Source organism: Stegodyphus dumicola, chromosome 1, assembly GCF_044657685.1.
Source record: "Stegodyphus dumicola isolate Sdum_Otavi_A_Nest chromosome 1, ASM4465768v1".
Lineage (NCBI taxonomy): Eukaryota > Metazoa > Arthropoda > Arachnida > Araneae > Eresidae > Stegodyphus > Stegodyphus dumicola.
In genome coordinates, this window is record NC_140768.1 from 77,979,143 (window position 1) to 77,998,293 (window position 19,151).

General features: G+C 32.3%; 1 protein-coding gene across 1 annotated transcript in view; it reads left to right on the forward strand.

Annotated features, from left to right (window-relative positions):
* Positions 1-19,151, forward strand: part of LOC118182148 (uncharacterized) — a 57,373-nt gene that overhangs the window by 18,857 nt on the left and 19,365 nt on the right. The window contains exon 2 of the mRNA XM_035351459.2: positions 315-401. Within this exon, the coding sequence (XP_035207350.1) occupies positions 347-401 (55 nt within the window). The 5' untranslated portion in view covers positions 315-346. The remainder of the gene's footprint in view (positions 1-314; positions 402-19,151) is intronic.

A 19,151-nucleotide genomic window follows, 5' to 3' on the forward strand; every position in this document is an offset into this window, starting at 1 on the left:
CGTATAACTGTTATATTCGCCTGTATATTTGCGCAGATTTTCTATACTTTCATTTGTATTTACAGGTATCTTATAATTAACGTGTATGCATTTATTAGTCTCTCAATATTATTTAAATGTGTATGCATGTGGCACTAACACGTATGCCTACATGTTTCTGTTTCATGTGTTAATTAGAGTATACTTAACTACATCTATATTACTATTTGCACGCTGTATTGCACAGGAAATATTTTATAATAGAATGTTTCAAAGAAAAATATTCCAACAATTAACTGATTTCAGGTTTCTTACATAAACGTTTATTTTTATAGGCTTACTAAGCAGCTCTAACTCTAGTAGAGGCATGGGCTGTGCGGCCTCCAAAGCAGTGCCCCCGGCGCCCAGTTCTACCGAGTCAGGTTTGCCGATCTTTTGGTATTTTTTTGTTTGAAATGTTTTCCTGATATATAATTCGAGATGAAATTGTTGGTATTGAAAATTAGGCATTTGTAAGTGCATCGCTATACAAAATGCATTTATATTATCAATTAATATTGTAATTCAGCACTTAAATCCGACCAAAATCAAAACTAATAATAATATTAGCATAATATTAACATAACAATAATGTTAAAAAAATGAAAGCATCTGTAGAAAAAGAGTATTATTACGTAATATTTACATTATAAGTGCAATAAAAAGTTAAAAAATAAGTCAGTGTTTGAATTTCTGTTGTATGGTGTATTTTCCTAGAAAATTATTACTGAACTTCGTAATATACTTTTTAGTATATTTATCGCAGTATAGCACATGAAAACGTATTTACTGCAGAAAAGTATATGATTAGCACTGTTGTCTCCTGTAGTAGTTGCTGGCTGAATACTCGACATCGTACAGTTGCAGTTCTTCAGGTTCATTGCTGACAGAATGTTTTTATCTAACAGATGCACTAATTACTTTTTTAATCATTAGATTTGTCATATATCTTCTAAATATCGATCTTCTCCTGATCGAAGTTGAAACACAAAATTGAAAGCTTAACATATAGACCTGTGTATCTGATTTTATGCAGTAGTAGTGCAACAATCCATACACGCTTTGTGTGATAAATGAGGAGAATCCTCGAAGTTCCGTTTTTGATGCAGAAAATTACTCGTCCGTTGGTTAAGGCAAGCTTACAGGACCAGCAGTTTTTTGCTAAGACTGCCAGTAACTTCTGTATAACACCAGTATATGCACGCAATGCAAGTTGAGTACTTGCGATGGTTTTTACCAGAGCTTTAGAGACGTGGGTGGTTCTCCTTGTTTATCTCAATTTTATTACAGCAATGATAGTTATAGAGTGAAAGTCTGTAGGTGATATGGTAATCGGGCGGATACTTCTACTATTATTGGATACCACTCATATTATTAAAGAAAGCTTTATATACTTTAACCCATCAAAACTCGTCGTTTTTTCTAGTTTTATAAGAATTTCGTTATGTGTTTATCATTGGAAAATTTCATTTTTAAAAACATTACTCACATTTCAGAATTATGAATATTACTTCGTTTGATTATTTTCTCAGATTTTTGTATATTTAAATCCATGAGTAACATAAAACAAAACATTCAGAGTTATGTATCTTTTAATAGTATCCCTTGACTGACTTAAATTTTTCAACAATAAAATAACAAACTAATAATTATATGGCGGTTAATTTATGATTTATCCCTTATTATGTAAAATACGATACCTTTTATATTTGAAGTATCTTTTTAGTTTGGAGGATGAAGACTGTTATTTGTCATTCCATTCATTCCGAAAATACAATGGCTTACTAGAACTGGGAAATCAATTCAACAATCAATATTTAGGTTACCTAAATAATATGACGAGAGTCTGCTTTGTGACGCTGATGGTTGCTATCTCATTTGCATAAATAAATAGATCCATATTTGATCGATTTATTGAACTCTCCGAATAGGGGTTTCGATGACAGGAACCACACGTCTATGAATATATTTGGTATTGTCGAATATGAAAATTGTTTCATAGCGTATAATATCTTTAAACATATTATTAAATCACATTCTATGGCGCCCTTTTTTTGGAAATTGTTGTAGAATTATTAACAATTTAAGTTATAAATAAAAATTTTATTTTAATTTTTTGAAGGCCATCGTTAAAACATTCTGAGAGTAAGCAAATAAATAAATAAAGCTAAAATATTGCATAAAGTAAAATAACTTTGTTACAAAGCGGAAAGCATAGGAATATCATTATATCATCTTAAGACATACATTATTTAAGACATACATTTATTAAACGGTCTTGTATTTTATTCTATCAGATGATCTGAATTTCTCCGTTATTCAGTAAACCGCATATATTTTGAAACCGTGTAAGGTATTTTATCTTACTTTGCGCATGCCTTCGTGGTTTAACTAGAAGCAAGCTCGATGCGTATTCGCCAGGTCCTGAGTTCGAATCCTGGCGACGGCGTTGAACATTTTCACATTTGAGGATCTATAAATCTAATGACTCTACAACCGCATGAAAAAACGCGCTCTGTTTCACACAATGGATTAAAACTCCTTGTAAAGCATTGTTTGTGTATCTTGCATGTATCTACTCACTATATCTTACTCACATACATATTTAAAAACATCTGATGTGGACACCACATGACCTCCTTGTATGGCCTATTAAATTATACACATTTTTGGTGCCTTTCATTTAAACTTATTCCCTCGAATTTAACTAGAGATATATTTCTCATTCAATTAATTCAGTTCTCACTTCGCGGGAAAGCAAAATTTGCAAAAATACATAAAAATGCAAAATATCTTCATTAAAAATTGTAAAATATAGGAAAAAATAAAACACCAAATACAATTAAAACAGTTAAAAAGAATTTTTACAGTTAAAACTAGAATTTCTAAGCAAAAACAATCATTTCAACCAGCGGACAAGATTACAGAGTTTCTGGTGCACAAAACTGAAAGTTTACTTTTGGTCCCATTCGGGAAAAAGACTCTGAAGGTGCAGAAAGTGACTTCATTCACTATTCTACTGAGTTTCAAATGTAAACAAATGGCGGTTCGTTAGGCTACTTAAATTTTAAATTGTTGATAATTCTACAAGAATTGCATGCAACTTAACTAAAGGCATAAAAACCGTAACCGGAACATAAAAACTACATTATTCAATAATATTTAAAGCATGCACAATTTACCAATATTAAGGAAAAAAAACTAAGCTCACCGAGCCCAGTTACAGAGTGTGAATACATATATATATGACTGGGGCAGCCGATTGCAACGAAAAAGGGAGGTGCACAACTACATGTTATAGTAGTCCCATATACAAAATTTCAACGCTTTACAACTGCTCGTTTTGAGTTATGCGAGATGCATCCATACGTACGTACGTATGTACGGGCCGAAGTCAAGAAAAAATCTCTTCTGAATCCATTTTACAACCTTTTTTTGGCAAAAACAGTCCTTTACTCTATCCGTACGTACAGATGCCACGCAAACACATGGTTCAAATGGTTTCGGGAGCAGTTGAAATGGAAATTTTCATTCAAATATGATACCTGAAATTTTTCGCTATTGGTGTGCGTCTTTTACTTCGTACTAGGAAGTAAAAGTTAACTTACAGTAGAGAGCAGTTTTAATGCTGTTAGTTATAGTATGTCAAAAATCATTATTTTCCCTTTTTATAAATGATATAGTACTTTTACTGAATATTTTTATTTTGTCAGTACCCCTTTTACTGAATGATATAGCACTGATATAATAAACAAGATTCCAGAAAATGCAATACGCGCAATGGACATACTTACTAAATTTGCTCACAGTTGTTTTCACGTTTTCGATTAACTTTACCCACAGCCGTATTTTCGTATAACGTATATTTCTATTCCAGGGTTATGGAACATAAATGGTACAGAATGACAAAGATATGTGCAACTCTGGAGATATCTGTCTACTTTTATAAATTATACTTAACACAGTGAAACTCTTATAGGTTTTTTGGAATAGGAAATATGAAAAATTAATTATATCCTTGCCCGAATGAGAATATGGATCTTTGTGCTAATCACTTACAACCGAAAAGGACGCAAGGGATGCGCAATAATTCCTTACATTCCCTTTTAAAGATCGACTTAGGAGCACGAGACCTAGTCTTTCAAATCCAAATGATAAATACATAGCTTTCAGCCAACACATTTTTTCGGCTAGAGTCCACTGTAGGTACTTCTGAGCTTTTTGGTATGGTAAATAAGGAAAATCAGTTGTGCCTTTCCCGGGATTTGAATCCCAGATATCCTGATTGTCAGTTAGGCATATTAATCATTTAATCATAAGAGCAGACAAGAAGGGTATGATATTTCCTTAAAAACATATTTGTCGATATTAATCAATCAAGAATTAATTAATTTTTTAAATCAGGTACAAAATTAGAGATATATTTCGAAGATACATATCGAATAATACTATGCGTCAGTTAGCCTAATTATTTTCGACCTGCATATAATTAGAATCCCTTTAGTTAAATTCACGGCAAATATGGTATCTCATTTGCCTGTGAGATCACCGTATAAGCAAAATAATTTCATTTAGATTATTTCCATCAAACGGCATGATATCAAGATACCTATTATTATTAAAACTGCTATTATGTACTTCTTTTATTCCTTTCGTGCAAGGAACAGGTGTTCATTCCATGGTTGAGTCAAATCAGGATTTCTGGACCCATTTTTACCTCAGAATTTTTCATTTTGGATCCAACTGGTCGAAACGAAACAGCTATTTTATATACGCAATTTAGATAACTTTCCACGTATCTTAATAGCATCTATTTTCAGGTATGATAATTTCAGAATTATAAATTATAAAAAATCGTTGCCAGTTTTATCTTTCGCACAAATGTTAAGTTGCACTCTCATGTAAAGATGTTCTAACGTCTAGACTGTAACTGATACATGTCCTAACGTTTCTTCCTCATTTATCAAATGAATTTATTCACAAAAGGTATTGTTCGAAAATCCATAGTAGATAAAACATCTGTTGACCAAGTGGCGACTTTAGAATAAATGAACAAATTGTCCGTTGAAAGAATTCCTGCACAATCTCAATTTATAAAATAAGCTACTATGATTTGCAGTCATCTTTTAGTATCAACAGAAAGACGGATACATAGACATTTTCGGATTTCATCAAAATCTCTTTTTGCTTATTCAGTAAAATTATATTATTAACCATGATTAATTTTTTGTAATATAAAATTTACGATGCATAATGGTACAAATTTAATTTGGACTTAACTGCATTCTGGCATATTATCGACATTTCTGCTAGAATTATCAGAACTTCTTGGAACGAATTCATCATGATGATTCAAAGACACGACAAAATGTTCATTTGGCAGATCATTGCGACGAAAAGGAAGAGCGATGACAAAAATCACCTTGGCAACGACGTTCTTGACCGACTAACCGAAGATTTTCAATAACGTTTTATTGAACGAATCATAACCCCTTTTACTTGGGGCAGTTTGTGCGTGACATGCGATAAGTGTTGCCCGTGGCGACTCAAAGTTTTCGAGTTCTCTTCCATATGTAATGAAATGAAAACAGAAGATTTTACCCAGGATACATCCCTTCAACTTTTATTCAGCAAATGTCACTAAATTCCAATAACACATTAGCAGAAAGTAAATTACGTTTCATCTTATAACAACTTGCTGTGGCTATAGATTGTAATATGGTACGAAAGCGATAACATATACCGAAATAAATAGTTTTCAACGGTATACTGTTGAGTATAAATCCATCTATGTTTATATAGGGAACTGTTAGAATGATAACAATTACAGCAATATGCTTTCCCAACTAGGAATAATTTATTTTTAAATGGCTCTTATGTTTCAAGGTAATTGTATTCAGAATGGAATTATTTCATTCTATATTGCAGTACTAACTAATTGTTTTGATAAAATTTAGGAATACGAGTATAATCTAGGAATTTAGGAATACCAATGTTTTACATTAATGTAAATAATTCCTTACTGTTTTGTAAACCTTATTTTTTTTTTCAAAAAACAGGTCTCTACTATCCTATATCATATTATTGTTTACATCATTTTATTTAGATTATAAATGCATTGAAAACAAATACAACTGATTTATTTTGATGATATATAAATCTTTTATCGCAGAGTTTTTATGTATTATTTTATGTATTTTAGAAGAATTATTTTTCGTATGCTCCTCAGTGCATTCTAAGTTCTGTCTGCTACGATTATATGTATTTAGAAAAAACTCTAACTTTGGATTGCCTTCGATTCTATTTGCGAGGTAAAAGCTATTTGCAATGCAATATCTGTATTCGGTGGATCCTTGTTAATACATTAGTACCCAACCTGTTTATCTCACATGTAAAAAGGTTTCATTCCCTATTGCTATTTAAAATGGAATCAAAACCGAATATTAAAATATATTTACAAGGCTGTAAAAAACATAATCTAATTCATCCCACTTTTGAGTGTAACAAATTTAGATACAAAATAAAAATTGGCTGAAGAATTTCACAATGAAGATTTTCCAACATAAACCTTTCAAAAATGCTTTTGCTATGCATACTCGTAAATCTAATTTTCTTCATTCCGATTTACAGATGCATAACGTTTGCTTGCCACTCTGCGTATTTCAGCAATTACTAACAATCACTGTTCTTTTGCAGCTAGAATTGAAGTATGAGAAGCGGCAGAAGTGCATAAGTCTCATATCTCAGTAAACACGGTGAAATAGCAAGTAGATTACCTTATATTTTCATTTCTCTTCCCTTTTTAATTACCGGGCAGTATTGAAGTAAATAAATATGATGAAAGCAAAGGATCGATTAAAAAGTAATAATAAAACATTTAACTGCTAGAAAATAGAGATAACTTCTTTTTCAATTGGATACAATTTACATCTTTTTAAATTTCAGTTCCATCAAAACATAATTTTGAATATTTAGCTACAAAAGAATTTTTTAAACACTGGAAAAATGAACTGATAGTTGAATTGGAAGACATGTCTGCATTCTATGAATGTCTACCGCTGGAATTATTAAATTATAACTTGTTGGTGTTCTGATTGCATACGTATGCGTATGTGCGAGAGATAAGCGTGGAAAAAAAAACAGTTTCGTATTAACCCTAATTCTGTTTGTATGGTTTGTAAGTCTTCTTGTTTGTCTTTGTTGTAAGATTTGTTTCAGTTTGGCAAAAAGTGATGTTCTGTGTTTCATTTTCTTGACTATTTATTTCTTGGTTATTTTATTTCTTTGTTATTGTTTACAGCTTATTTTACGAAGACCTTATTTAGAATATTTTATTTTTATCTAAGGTTTGATTTTGCAGTGACAGAATAATTAGAAATTAAACTTCAAGAATATTACAACTATGTGATATTCCTTGTTGAGATGTATTTCCATGAATGCATTTATATGGCATTTTCTTATGCCAAATGTTAACTCATATAGCAGTTTCCAAATTAAAATTATTTATAGAGAGAACAAAAGCATAACACTTATCAGATATACAGAACCTAACTAATTGCATTTGATATATTAGTAAGGTATATCACTATTCCCCATACTAGTTACCAAATGAATGTGTTAAGAGAATGTCCACATAGCTCCCAAATTAAGAGTTGTTAATACCTCTGAACGCAGGTATTCCTCATAGGATTTGATTTCTGTGTGTTAAATAAAAATTTGGTTGTGGAAATTTCTCGTAATGCATAAGAGAAAAACCTTAGAAAACCTAGAAAATGCAAAATAGTTTTTCTCATAAAGCTGTCTACTGAGACATCCTTCCTTGTGTAGTTAGCTGTCCCTGCTTTAGCGTCATACATTTTCTATCTACACATAAGAGGAATTGATGCACATTTTTCCAAGCTTTGTCTAAGATTTAAAGATCCTCGTATAAGACGATCCGATCAATCATGTCACCCTTGTCCTCATTAACCCTAATTTTATGTGAAAACCGAAATCTGCTGATGCCTTGAATAAAATTTAATATTACTTAAAATGTCTCATTGCATGGTCCTTAGAAAACTGTATCAAAATCAATGATTATTTCGATATCAAACATCTTTTTAAATTTCAGTTTCTAATTAGAGTAAGTTGGGCTATGTCATCCAAAACAATGCATATTAATCTTAGTATGTTTTGAAAATGTAGTTTAATTTTTAAACAAAAGATGGATTTAAGCTTATCTTCTGGTTCAGTAAATCGTTTCGGAAATAACTGCGCATTTGTTTTTTTTTTTAGGATATAATGTGCATGCTATCCTGTTCTTTGTGCGCTTGATATGGCTTGCCATATAATAAGTTATTCAATGTCGCATTGTTTTGCATTTTGTAGAAATAGAGCTGTAATTTGAAAGTTTATTCCGCTTATCGCATGAATAGTACAAAGATCAGCGACCCGGAATTTAGAGCCGCGCCGTAGAACCAAGAATAATTGATGATGCACTTCCGCCTACGTCATCTGACAAATGACAGGCGGACACGCTCGTTTGATCCGGGGCCATCTGCACCACATTTTATTATTTTATGCAGCGCCGGCTCTTGTAGATGGATCTGTTTATGGAGGTGTCAGAGACTCTGCAGATGCTGTCCGGGCGGAAAGATATAAAACAAGTACTTCGAATAGAAAGTCGCAGTTGTTTATGACACATCATACTCCACGATATTTGCGTTTGGTATTTGTTGGTTAAGAGTGGCTCGTAAAGGTTTGTTTAGTAGTGGCATTAAATTTCAATTTAATTAAAATTTTAAATTTTAAACCTAAAAATATAGAAACCGTTGAATTGTGAGTAATTTACACTTTCAAAGTTTTTTAATAGATAGGTTTCACTCTTCCTTCATTTTAATAGGTCTAACATTATCAGCAAAATAGAAGTCCAGCCTCTCTTTGGAGTAGGCTTTGGCAACCATTGTTCCATGTAATATGGACAAGACACCATCATCAACAACATTTATCTGCTATGCATTTTATCATTACAGTATTTTCTTAAAAGGAAAATTAACAAAGCAGTAGCTTCTTCAAAAGGCATGAATGTGTTCATAATATGTTTCTGTTAAAAGAAGTTTAATTTGTCTTATGCAAACAAAACAATAAATGAAACTAAAGTTCGTCCTGAATATGATTGAGACTGTCTAAGGGGTATCAGCAACTTCTATACCGACAATGTTAAATTGGCCATTTTCGATGTACCTTTTCTCAAAATCTGAAGTAGATACATGCTTGAAATATTTTTGTGTAATTAAAGTATATCTATTTGATTATACTGAATTGAGCTTTTGAAACATTCTGAATTTTAGAGTAATTTACAGAATATTTTGTTGGGCATAGTAAAATTAAGCACTTTTTTCACACACACACAAAAAATTAAACTATGTTTTTTTTTCTTAGTTTATCACAAAAAGCTCATTTCAGCAAATATAAGGAATCCTAATAAATAAGCCATAACAATTTTATATACCTGTGAGCAGTAGTTTCTGAGAAAAGGTACATCGAGTATAAAAAAATCACGTTTGGAGATAAAAACGTTTATATGTAAAAATCCTCATTTATTAAAGCATTCGATGACAAATTAAATCTAGATTTTTTACAGTTCTAATTTTCATAGAGATTAAAGAATGGTATTTTTAGAAAGATAAAAGTGCAGAGAATTTAAAAATGCAAAAATCCGAAATTAAACGTTTTTTGAATATTTTCGGGTTCTAACACCTTTTGATTTTACTATCTTATTAGCTTTCAGTAATTAGCTATTCTGTCAAATTGCTTTCGTTTACCTCTCTCATGCCGAAATTTTGCATGTTTTGGGCTTCATTTCCCTTAAACGTAGTTCCCCAAATTTCATTAGAGATAAATTTCTCATTCAATCAATTCAGTTCTTCATTTGGCAAGGAAAAATTACAATAAAACTCAAAACATCTTCATTAAAAATTGCAAAATACAGAAAAACATAAAACACCAGATAAAGTACCTTTAAAGGAACAATTTCACAAATAAAATTAGAGTTTAAATTAATTAAAATTAGGCAGAAAGACAGATTTTTCGGTGCACAAAACGTTTGGCTCCACTCGGCAAAAAGATACTGAAGTTGGTGCGGAAACTGACTTAATTCACTATGCTGCTAAATTTCAAATGTAAATAAATGGTGGCGTCGTTAGGCTTAGTGGAACTTAAATAACTTTGAAATTTTTAATAATTCTACAACTATTGCATGCAGATTAACTAAAGGGATATAAAGCTTGACCGCAACATAAAAAACATTATAATTCAATCACTTTTAAAGCAAAAAATGCCCAATTTACCAGCATATAAGAATAAAAAAACTTAGCTCACCGATATATATATATATATGCATATATTTGTATATATTTGGTGCGGCTGACTGCAACCTAAAAGAGAGGTGCACATCTACATAATATAGCAGTCCCATACACAAAAGTTCAACGTTCTGAGGCTACTCGTTTTTGAGTTATGTGAGATACATACATACGTCGCGAAAAAAAATCTTTTCTGAATTCATTTTAAATCCACTTCACAATCCGTTTTGAGAAAACGAGTCCTTTATTCTGTCCGTACGTACGCATGTAACGCAAAAACATCGTTCAAATGGAATCGAGAGCGGTCAAAATGGATATTTTCGTTGAAATACGATACCAGAAATTTTTCGCGATTACAGTACATCCTTCACTTCGTACAAGGAATTAATAGTAGGCGTTACTGTTTTATATATCTCCGTTCAGTTAAAGATATTCTTCAGTTCAAAATAACGTAATTAATATAAATTACCTCGCTTGATATGAACTGGCTGAAATGCGAAATAGCATTTAAAAATACTTATTGCCATTTAACGAGATTAATGTATGAAATAAATCCCATGAACGAAATGTGTTATAAATTACAACAATTACAGATACTATTAAAAATATAATATAAATATACGTTGTTAAGAAACGCCTGTATTACTTTCAAATATCTCGGCAAATTAAGCAATACACTGTTTAAATTCGAAAGGTAAGCTATACGGTCTTACGGAATACTGAATGGTAACACCTCTAAGAACTGGGTACGCGCAATCTTAAGTACGCACATGAATCTTCTATTAGCGCAATATAGCAGCAGTAAAAGGCTAAGTTACAGATCTTTCTAGTGTTCGAAATTGAGCCCTAAACTAATTATTTTAACAAACAACAAAATTTGGTAGAATGCAATTTAAAAATCAGCATTAATCATTAGCTGATTGTAAATAATTATTTACTTTTAAATTTAAACTGTTTCAAGGAGGAAAATATCCTGATTTTAGTATGGCAACTCAATCAGTTTCGCTGTTTATCATTTCCTATCTTAGAACAGAAGAAGATAATTTGACTTTGTGAACATAAAAGAACCTCGTTTGTTGTGAATGTTATATCTTTTTGTCTTGTTAATATGTAAGCTAACTCGGAGACTGAAACTCATGCAATAATCGTTAAGGTATCCTAAAATAAAAAAGAACGGGAGAATTCTGTGACTTACTTGAAAAATGCTATCTTAGAGTTCTTAGCTTTCGTTCGTTGCACAGTTGGAGGCATTTATCTCATGAAATCAATATTTGTCTAACTTGATTGCTATTATTTGGGAACTTATAGAGAAGATTGCCTCCGCTTACTTTCAAAGAAATGCAAAGTGACATGGAGCAGTCGTCTTATTAATGAAATATTAGTTTACTTTTAGCAGTTAGAAGTCAGTACTGCTAGATAACATAGGTGAAATAGTGGTTTAATAGGAGATGCCAGTACTTGTAAACGACAAGGTTTCAAGCAGTAATAAAGGAAAAGGCAGAAATATCTTATTATAAATTTTATGAAGAGATTACGTTTTGTATTTCAAGAAGACATAAACTTAAACCATGATAAAGTCTGTTAAAGTCATCATATATTTTATTTCCGTCATATGTGTTGTTAAGAATAGTAAATACCATTATATTATTTAAATTCATTAACGCCTTTTCCTTGCAAAGCCGAAAATTATATAGAGAAAAGTGAGCTGCCTTGTTAAGAAGTTATTAAACTAAAAACTCCTTAAACAGAGATTTATTAAGGGAAAATATATTTGAAAGCATTCTGAGAGTTCTTGCACGGTATAAAAACAAGAAACCAAAGGGAAACAAGTTTTAAAATGAACATCAAAGAAGACAGCTCCTGAATTTTTAAAAAGATGTGTAGTATATTTCTTAAGTAAGCCTATGATTTCGTTCTTGGTATATCTAATTCATTCCAGAAAGAGTCTTCTTAAAATAGTGCATATGATTTACCGTGATTCCAGCAATGCCAAGCTGTTAGCATTTAACAGTAGAACACATTATGTAAGGATCTTAAGTTTTACTAACGTTTATTTTATTTTAAATCTTTACTATCACTTCTTATTTTCTACTTCCGGCCAGAATTATAAGCGTTAATGTTTTTATGCAAAATTTTGTCTGGCGAACGCCAAGTATTTAAGTTGTGGCTTTTTGCCAAGCGAAAGAGAGGAAGCAGTGAGTCGAAGCAGGCCGCTTACCTTAGAAGTTTTACGCAGTTGCTGGTTGCCTTCCAGGCCAGAGGTTTTAATCCTCTTGATAAATTTTAAACGTATTGTAGTGTTCACAGTTCTCTGTACTACATACGGCTTCCTGTTAATATAAGGCCAATCTTCCACGTTTATTATTTTAAAGTTAAATTAGAGTTTAGTTCTATTTTTTTATATTTTTACGTTAGACCCCAAGTAGCGGGTCTGTGTATTCCGAAGTACGGAAGTTATTGTAAATAGAGAAAAATAAAGGGTTTTGTATACCCTTCTTGTGTATCCTGTTTACTTCCCACAGTTTTGAACATAGCTTTAGTAAGCTCTCTGTTCCGAGTCAGGTCCTTGCATGTTCCCGAAGAAGGTAAGACGGAACATTGAACCTGATAATTAATGAGTACGCTTTGAATTACTCTATAGGATAGTTAACTGACATAATTAGCATATTAATTTCAGACTGTGTACACTGTATCATTTGAAAACGAATCAAATCTTCGAAGATGTTTTTCTCAATTATGTGAGTAAAGGCTATCCACACTGTAGCCTACATCAGTAGCTTGGTCGTCAAGAGGTTGGTCAATGCAACTAAAACTTACTTTTCCCCCAAAGGCAAAAAGCGTTTACGAAAACCTTTGCATACAAGAGATAAGTTTCTGTAAGCCTTTGCATACATACATTTTTAAGACATAGTAAACTAGTAAAATTACATAAAAATTCATGTTTTTTATATCATGGAATCAGAGTTCCTGGCAAAGAAAACTTGAGAAGAGTTTCACATCCGGAAAAAACCATTGAGAAGAAGAAGAACATTTTGAGTTTTATTGCGGAGATATAAAAATCATATAGATTTCAGAAGGAAGAATTTTTTTATTCGAGTTCTTTTGTACCTGACCGTTAAGTTATAAATTTTACGTTCTCATATAATTAATGATGTCACATGCTATCTAGAATCGATAAGAACTACTTCTATCTCTATTTTATGGTAGTGAGATATTTCTCAACCCAACTTTAATGCGATCTTTCACAATTTTTCCCATTTTTCTGAGTTTAATTCTTATCACAACGTTAATATTCTCCGGAAATCGATATTTGCTTCTCTTGGGCGGACAGTCGGATGCTGTCACAGTTAGATAATGGGAACATTAAATGTTTTCTTTTCTTTTTTATTTCTTAATTGTAGTTGTTGGGTGGAATTTAACATTTGTTTTAGGGGAAAATGTAAGAAATTAGCTAATGTGTTAAGCTTCGGATTTAATTGTGCAGAATTACTTTTGCAGCATCAGCTTCTTTGCGCATAATGTATTTTGATTGTCATAAAGTCATACGGTTTTCTAATTGCTATTTTTAGCGCATAATGCCATGTATGCTGATCATTTTGATTACTTTAGCGTATAATCTTATTGTGTTTAAAGCCTCAAAAAACAAACTGCATTTTAATTTTTTTGAAATTTCTGATAAGGTTTTTTTTTCTTTTCGTCCTAGCTTAAATCACTTTGCTTTACATTGTAATATCAGCTAAAAGAACTTAACATAAAAAAAGTTTGACTTTAATCGTAGGTCATTGTAAATTGAAGCTGTAATTTAGTTTGAAAGTAAAAATATATTTATGGATTTATAGCTTTGTACTACTATTTTAAGTAAGTACTAAAATTAGTTCTTATGTTTCCAGAAAATTTCAGAAATGCTGCCCTTGAGTTTCCGTAAAATTCCATTAAGTTTCGAAGGTAACTTGTTTTTGAATTAGAAACATGGTGCTCTCTTAATTAACGTAACCAGCCTCCTAAAACTGGTTGATTTACTACGTTTCAAAGGGTAATTTCATCCTTATTTCATACAGCTTGTAAAATTATTACTACATTCCCATTTTGCCAAAATTTCATATTTTGATTAAAGTTACATAAAATATATGCATTAAATTCCTTTTTTAAGTATTTATAATTTTTTTATTTAACCAGTTTTAAGTTCTGATCTCTTTAACTCTTCCTTTTCGGACATGACCCACTCCAAAGTATGCAAATTTTGTTAACATTTAAAACGATTCAGCAAGAATTTGGGCTAAATATAAAACTCATTTAGCTGGTTACAGCCGAAAACATCGCGGTAAAAACATGGCAGACGAAAACGTCGCGGAGAAGACAACGCAAGACGAAAACGTCGTGGAAGAAAATAAAGCAAAGACAAAAACAACGAGGTAAAAAATAAAGCTGTTCAAAAACTTCGCAGTTTAAAAACATTTTCGTCAAAAATATCGTGGTAAAAAAATAAAGTACCTACGAAATCATCGCACACATGCGTTTTTCAAATCCCATACTGGCTTATTATGTAATTGACATTCATCATAACTAACAAACCCACATCCAAAAAATTTATTGGCCACTATACATGAAAATGTTAACGGCATGTTAAGAATAAACGGAAACAAAACAAAATATAATTTTCATTAAAACAATATCAGATTAACAAATGTGAAAGAAAATAATTTGATAACTAACTAAGCAATTTTTTAGAGGTTACTTTATGCAGTTATTTATCTTTCTTTTTCTAAGCATTTTTAGACTGTAAGTTTCATAAATATTATCAATAAAACTTTATAAAAAATGTTAATTTTTTATTGACCTTGGTCAATTAATTATGTAAATTTAAAATTCTATTAAGTCCTATAAGCGTTATTTTCCGCTCATTTTTAATTTTTGAATGCTTAAGTTTCCTCTTTTTTTTTCAGCAAAGATTTATTAGTTCATTCAAAAATATGAAATATGGAAGAAAAAGAATCTCTCTTTCCTTCTTGCGTTCCCAGTCATGCGAACATGCATTTACAACTTTCGAAAACCTGAAAAGAATATGTGTGCGATGTTATCGTCATGCGATGATTTAAAGATACTTTATTTATTACCACGATATTTTGCGATGTTTTCTCCCACGATGTTTTGAACAAACGACTAGTTGAGATGTCGACTGATGATTTATATAACAATGATGGGAAAATACACCAGGAAAATGGTTAGTAAATAAAATAAAATTAAAAAACGTTTTTATACAATAAGCTTTTTTTAAAGTGGATATGATAATTAATGCAGAGGAGAAAAATAATTTATCATATATTTTAATGCGGATATTGGATTAAATAATTCTATTTACAGTATTCATCTACAATTATACATCACGAATAATAAAAACGTGGGGAGCCTTATAAATGAAATCCATTAATTTAATTGCATTGTCAAATGTACAAGCCACATGTTTTTAAAATTTCTATCAATTTAATTGAATTGTTATATGTATAAGCCATTATTTTTTAATTTATTATACGCATTCCACGTTTTTATTATTCGCAATATAAAATTGTAGAAGAATTCCGTAAATGTAATTATTTAGTATACATTATCATTAAACTGTATGATAGACTACATTTATCCCTTTAGGACATTAACCATAATAACTATTTTAAATCAAAGCTTATTGTATAAAAACTTTGTTTTTAATTGTATTTTATTTTCTGTCTTTAAGTCTCAGTTACAAGTTATATATATATATAAACCTTATAAGAAACGGATATCGCACTTAATTCGTCATAAAGTGCTTCAAGAGGGCAAACTTCATCACTAACTGCGTCAAGATGGCAAACTCAAAGGCAAGTTTTCCACGGAAAAATATTTTTCCGTCTGCTTCAGACTCCAATACATTTAAAAGAAAAGTGTAGAAAATATCTCAATTAATATTTTTTATCACTTTTGCTTTAAAAGAGGGCAAAAAGTTTGTTTTATAATCTGTGAAATTTACAAAACTTACCCGGATGCATTTTAGATGTTAAAACTTTAAAATAATAAACATCAATTAATGAAAAAAGGTCAAGCAGTTTTTAAAAATTCCTCCAAAATTCAGAAATTAAAGTACAATTTTTAAAGAAGTTTCATTGAAAAGTTTTCTTACCCTTTGTATTCAGTAGTGCAAACAGTAAAATTCTGATATGTTTTATTTTCTTGTTAAACGATATACACTCCTGGCGATTAAAATTGCAACACCATGAAGGAAGGCAAGTACAAAAATGATATTTATTCTGCGTAAAACAGTATGGCATGAAGAGAAAAATGTTTAAATTTTTAAGCAGTTTGGGAGGTTACAGGGGTGCGAAATTAGTAGAAACAACTGCCATTCCTCGCAGCTGAAACAGCTCTTACCCGGTTAGGCATGGAGTCGAACTGGTATTAGATGATAAGAACGGGCAACTCAAGTCCATGCTGCTTCAAGTCTATGCCCCACTTCATTAACCGTATTAGCTCGAGAGAGGTGGCGGGCCAGTCTCTCAGCAGCCCATGACCATATGTTTTCAGTGGGTGACAGATCTCGAGACCTTGCAGGCCAGGCCAGCAGTAGAATACCCATTATATCAAGGAAAGTCAGAACACGACGTGCAACATGTCGTCTTGCATTATCTTGTTGGATGATGGCGTTTAGTAGATCTCGAAGATAGGGCACAACCACTGGACGTAAGATGTGAGAAATGTACCGATCTGCGTTCAAATTACCGTTGATCCGAACTAGAGATGTACGTGTCGTGTACCCAATGGCTGCCCACATCATCACACCAGGTGCAGGGCTCCTATGCCGATATCGAATGCAAGCAGGCGACGTGCGATATCCTCGGAGCCTCCAGACACGTATACGGCCATCAGAATAGTGCACATAGAACCGGGACTTGTCTGAAAAGACAACATTGTAACACTCCTGTATCCAGCTTTGTCATTTGTCGCACCAGAGCTGCCGTCTCTCTTTGTGCTGCATCGTCAAGCGAAGCCGAAGTAATGGTCACCTTGCTGATAGTCCACGCTGCTGTAAACGTAGACGCACCTTACGAGCTGATACTGGGCTTGCCAAAAACATGTCTATTTCTTAACTAATTGTCCGTGACGTGGTCGTACGGTTTTGCAGGGCTGACCTAACAATTTGTCTGTGCTCTCGGGCGTTAGTGATGGGAGGGCGTTGAGATTCTGCATGCCGTTCAGTATGACCCTCAATAATCCATTGATTACATATTCTTATGACAGTGGTTGGATGTCGTCCAGTGTGACGGGCAATATCATGGAACGATAATCTACACTTTCGATAGGCAACGATCCTGCTTCTATCGAATTTCGAAACTTGCTGTTAAGAATTTCCTTTTATTATTCCAGGCATAACACGATATTCTGAGCAAATTCCGACCTTACAAAGCCCTTTCCGAATGAAAAATCCACTACACAACGTTTTCTTTTATTCATTGCTTTAGATGTCGTTTCTCCCTCCTGCGTCGTCTAAATGCGCTGAAATACTAATCATTTGTATATCCAAACCTCTTCTTCCTTTCATGTGATTTATACGTTCCTCAGGTCATTCCTTCCTGGTGTTGCAATTTTAGTAGCCAGCAGTGTATATGCGAAAAATCGATCAGATGTTAAATAAATAAAAATCTCAATGGAATTTTGAAATAATTGCTTCATTGCATTGGCATCGACCAACAGTTTGTGCACAAAATTTGAACTAGATAGTTTATCAGAAAGCAGGTTAAAATGGATGACAAACTTCCGTTTACAGTAAAAAATAAGATCTATAAACCAAATGAAAACTTACAAAAAAGTCACTGGGCCATTAAGCATTTTGCATCAGTAACAGAAGTATATATCAGTATGTAAAGAATAGTGTTAAAAAGACAATTTAAATTTTCATTTTTTTTCCCTAAATATGAAGTGTTTGTACAATTTCAAAGAATGATAGACGATAAATTATTCTTTCCGTGAGCTCACCAGCGAAACAAAATTAAATCGTTTAAGGATTTCAGATAAGACAGAATGGAATGCTAGAAAACGAATTCCAGCATGCTGTTTTTTTTTTTTTTTTTTTAGTTCTGATGAGGCTATGAAAGAAAATGTTTACAGAGGATGATGGGTATGAAACTGTATAAGAAGAGTCAAACTCTCTTTGACCACGATCCTTTCCGATATAAATACAGCTGTCAAACAGAATGTATGACAAGGAAAAAGATTCTCCAAATCCGAGGATTGATCTGTGAACTGATAACAAACGTAAAGTTTTATATAAGTAGTCATTTTCTTCCTCTGTATTTGATTATTCTGAAGTGCTCCTGTCCGTGGGAAGTCACTTTAGTCTGTTACTTTAAAATATGTACTTCAAGGTTGCAATGATCCTCTCCTATTTATATGACCGTAACGTAGGTGTCAGGGGATTTTTAACAAATTACATGATTCAGATATCTTTCACGCTACCGTAGTTACGAGGCAAGCTAGAAGGAAATAAAGGTCTTGAAGCACCTTTATTCTAAAGTACCAGACTAATGTTCTGAAGACGTTCTGAACCATTTATCTTAGGCCCATCGTCAATTTGCACATTGATTTCTCTTCCCCGTCCTGCTATAAAAGCAGACAACTAAACACACTGGCACTGAATTAGGGGATATTACGGCACGACTAGTGTTGTAGAGACATTAGGTATTTTTTGAAAGCAGGAGAGATGAAAATGAGGAATGCCCTCGCCGGGACTCGAAGCACGAACCTTCGAATACGCGCCGAGTGTGC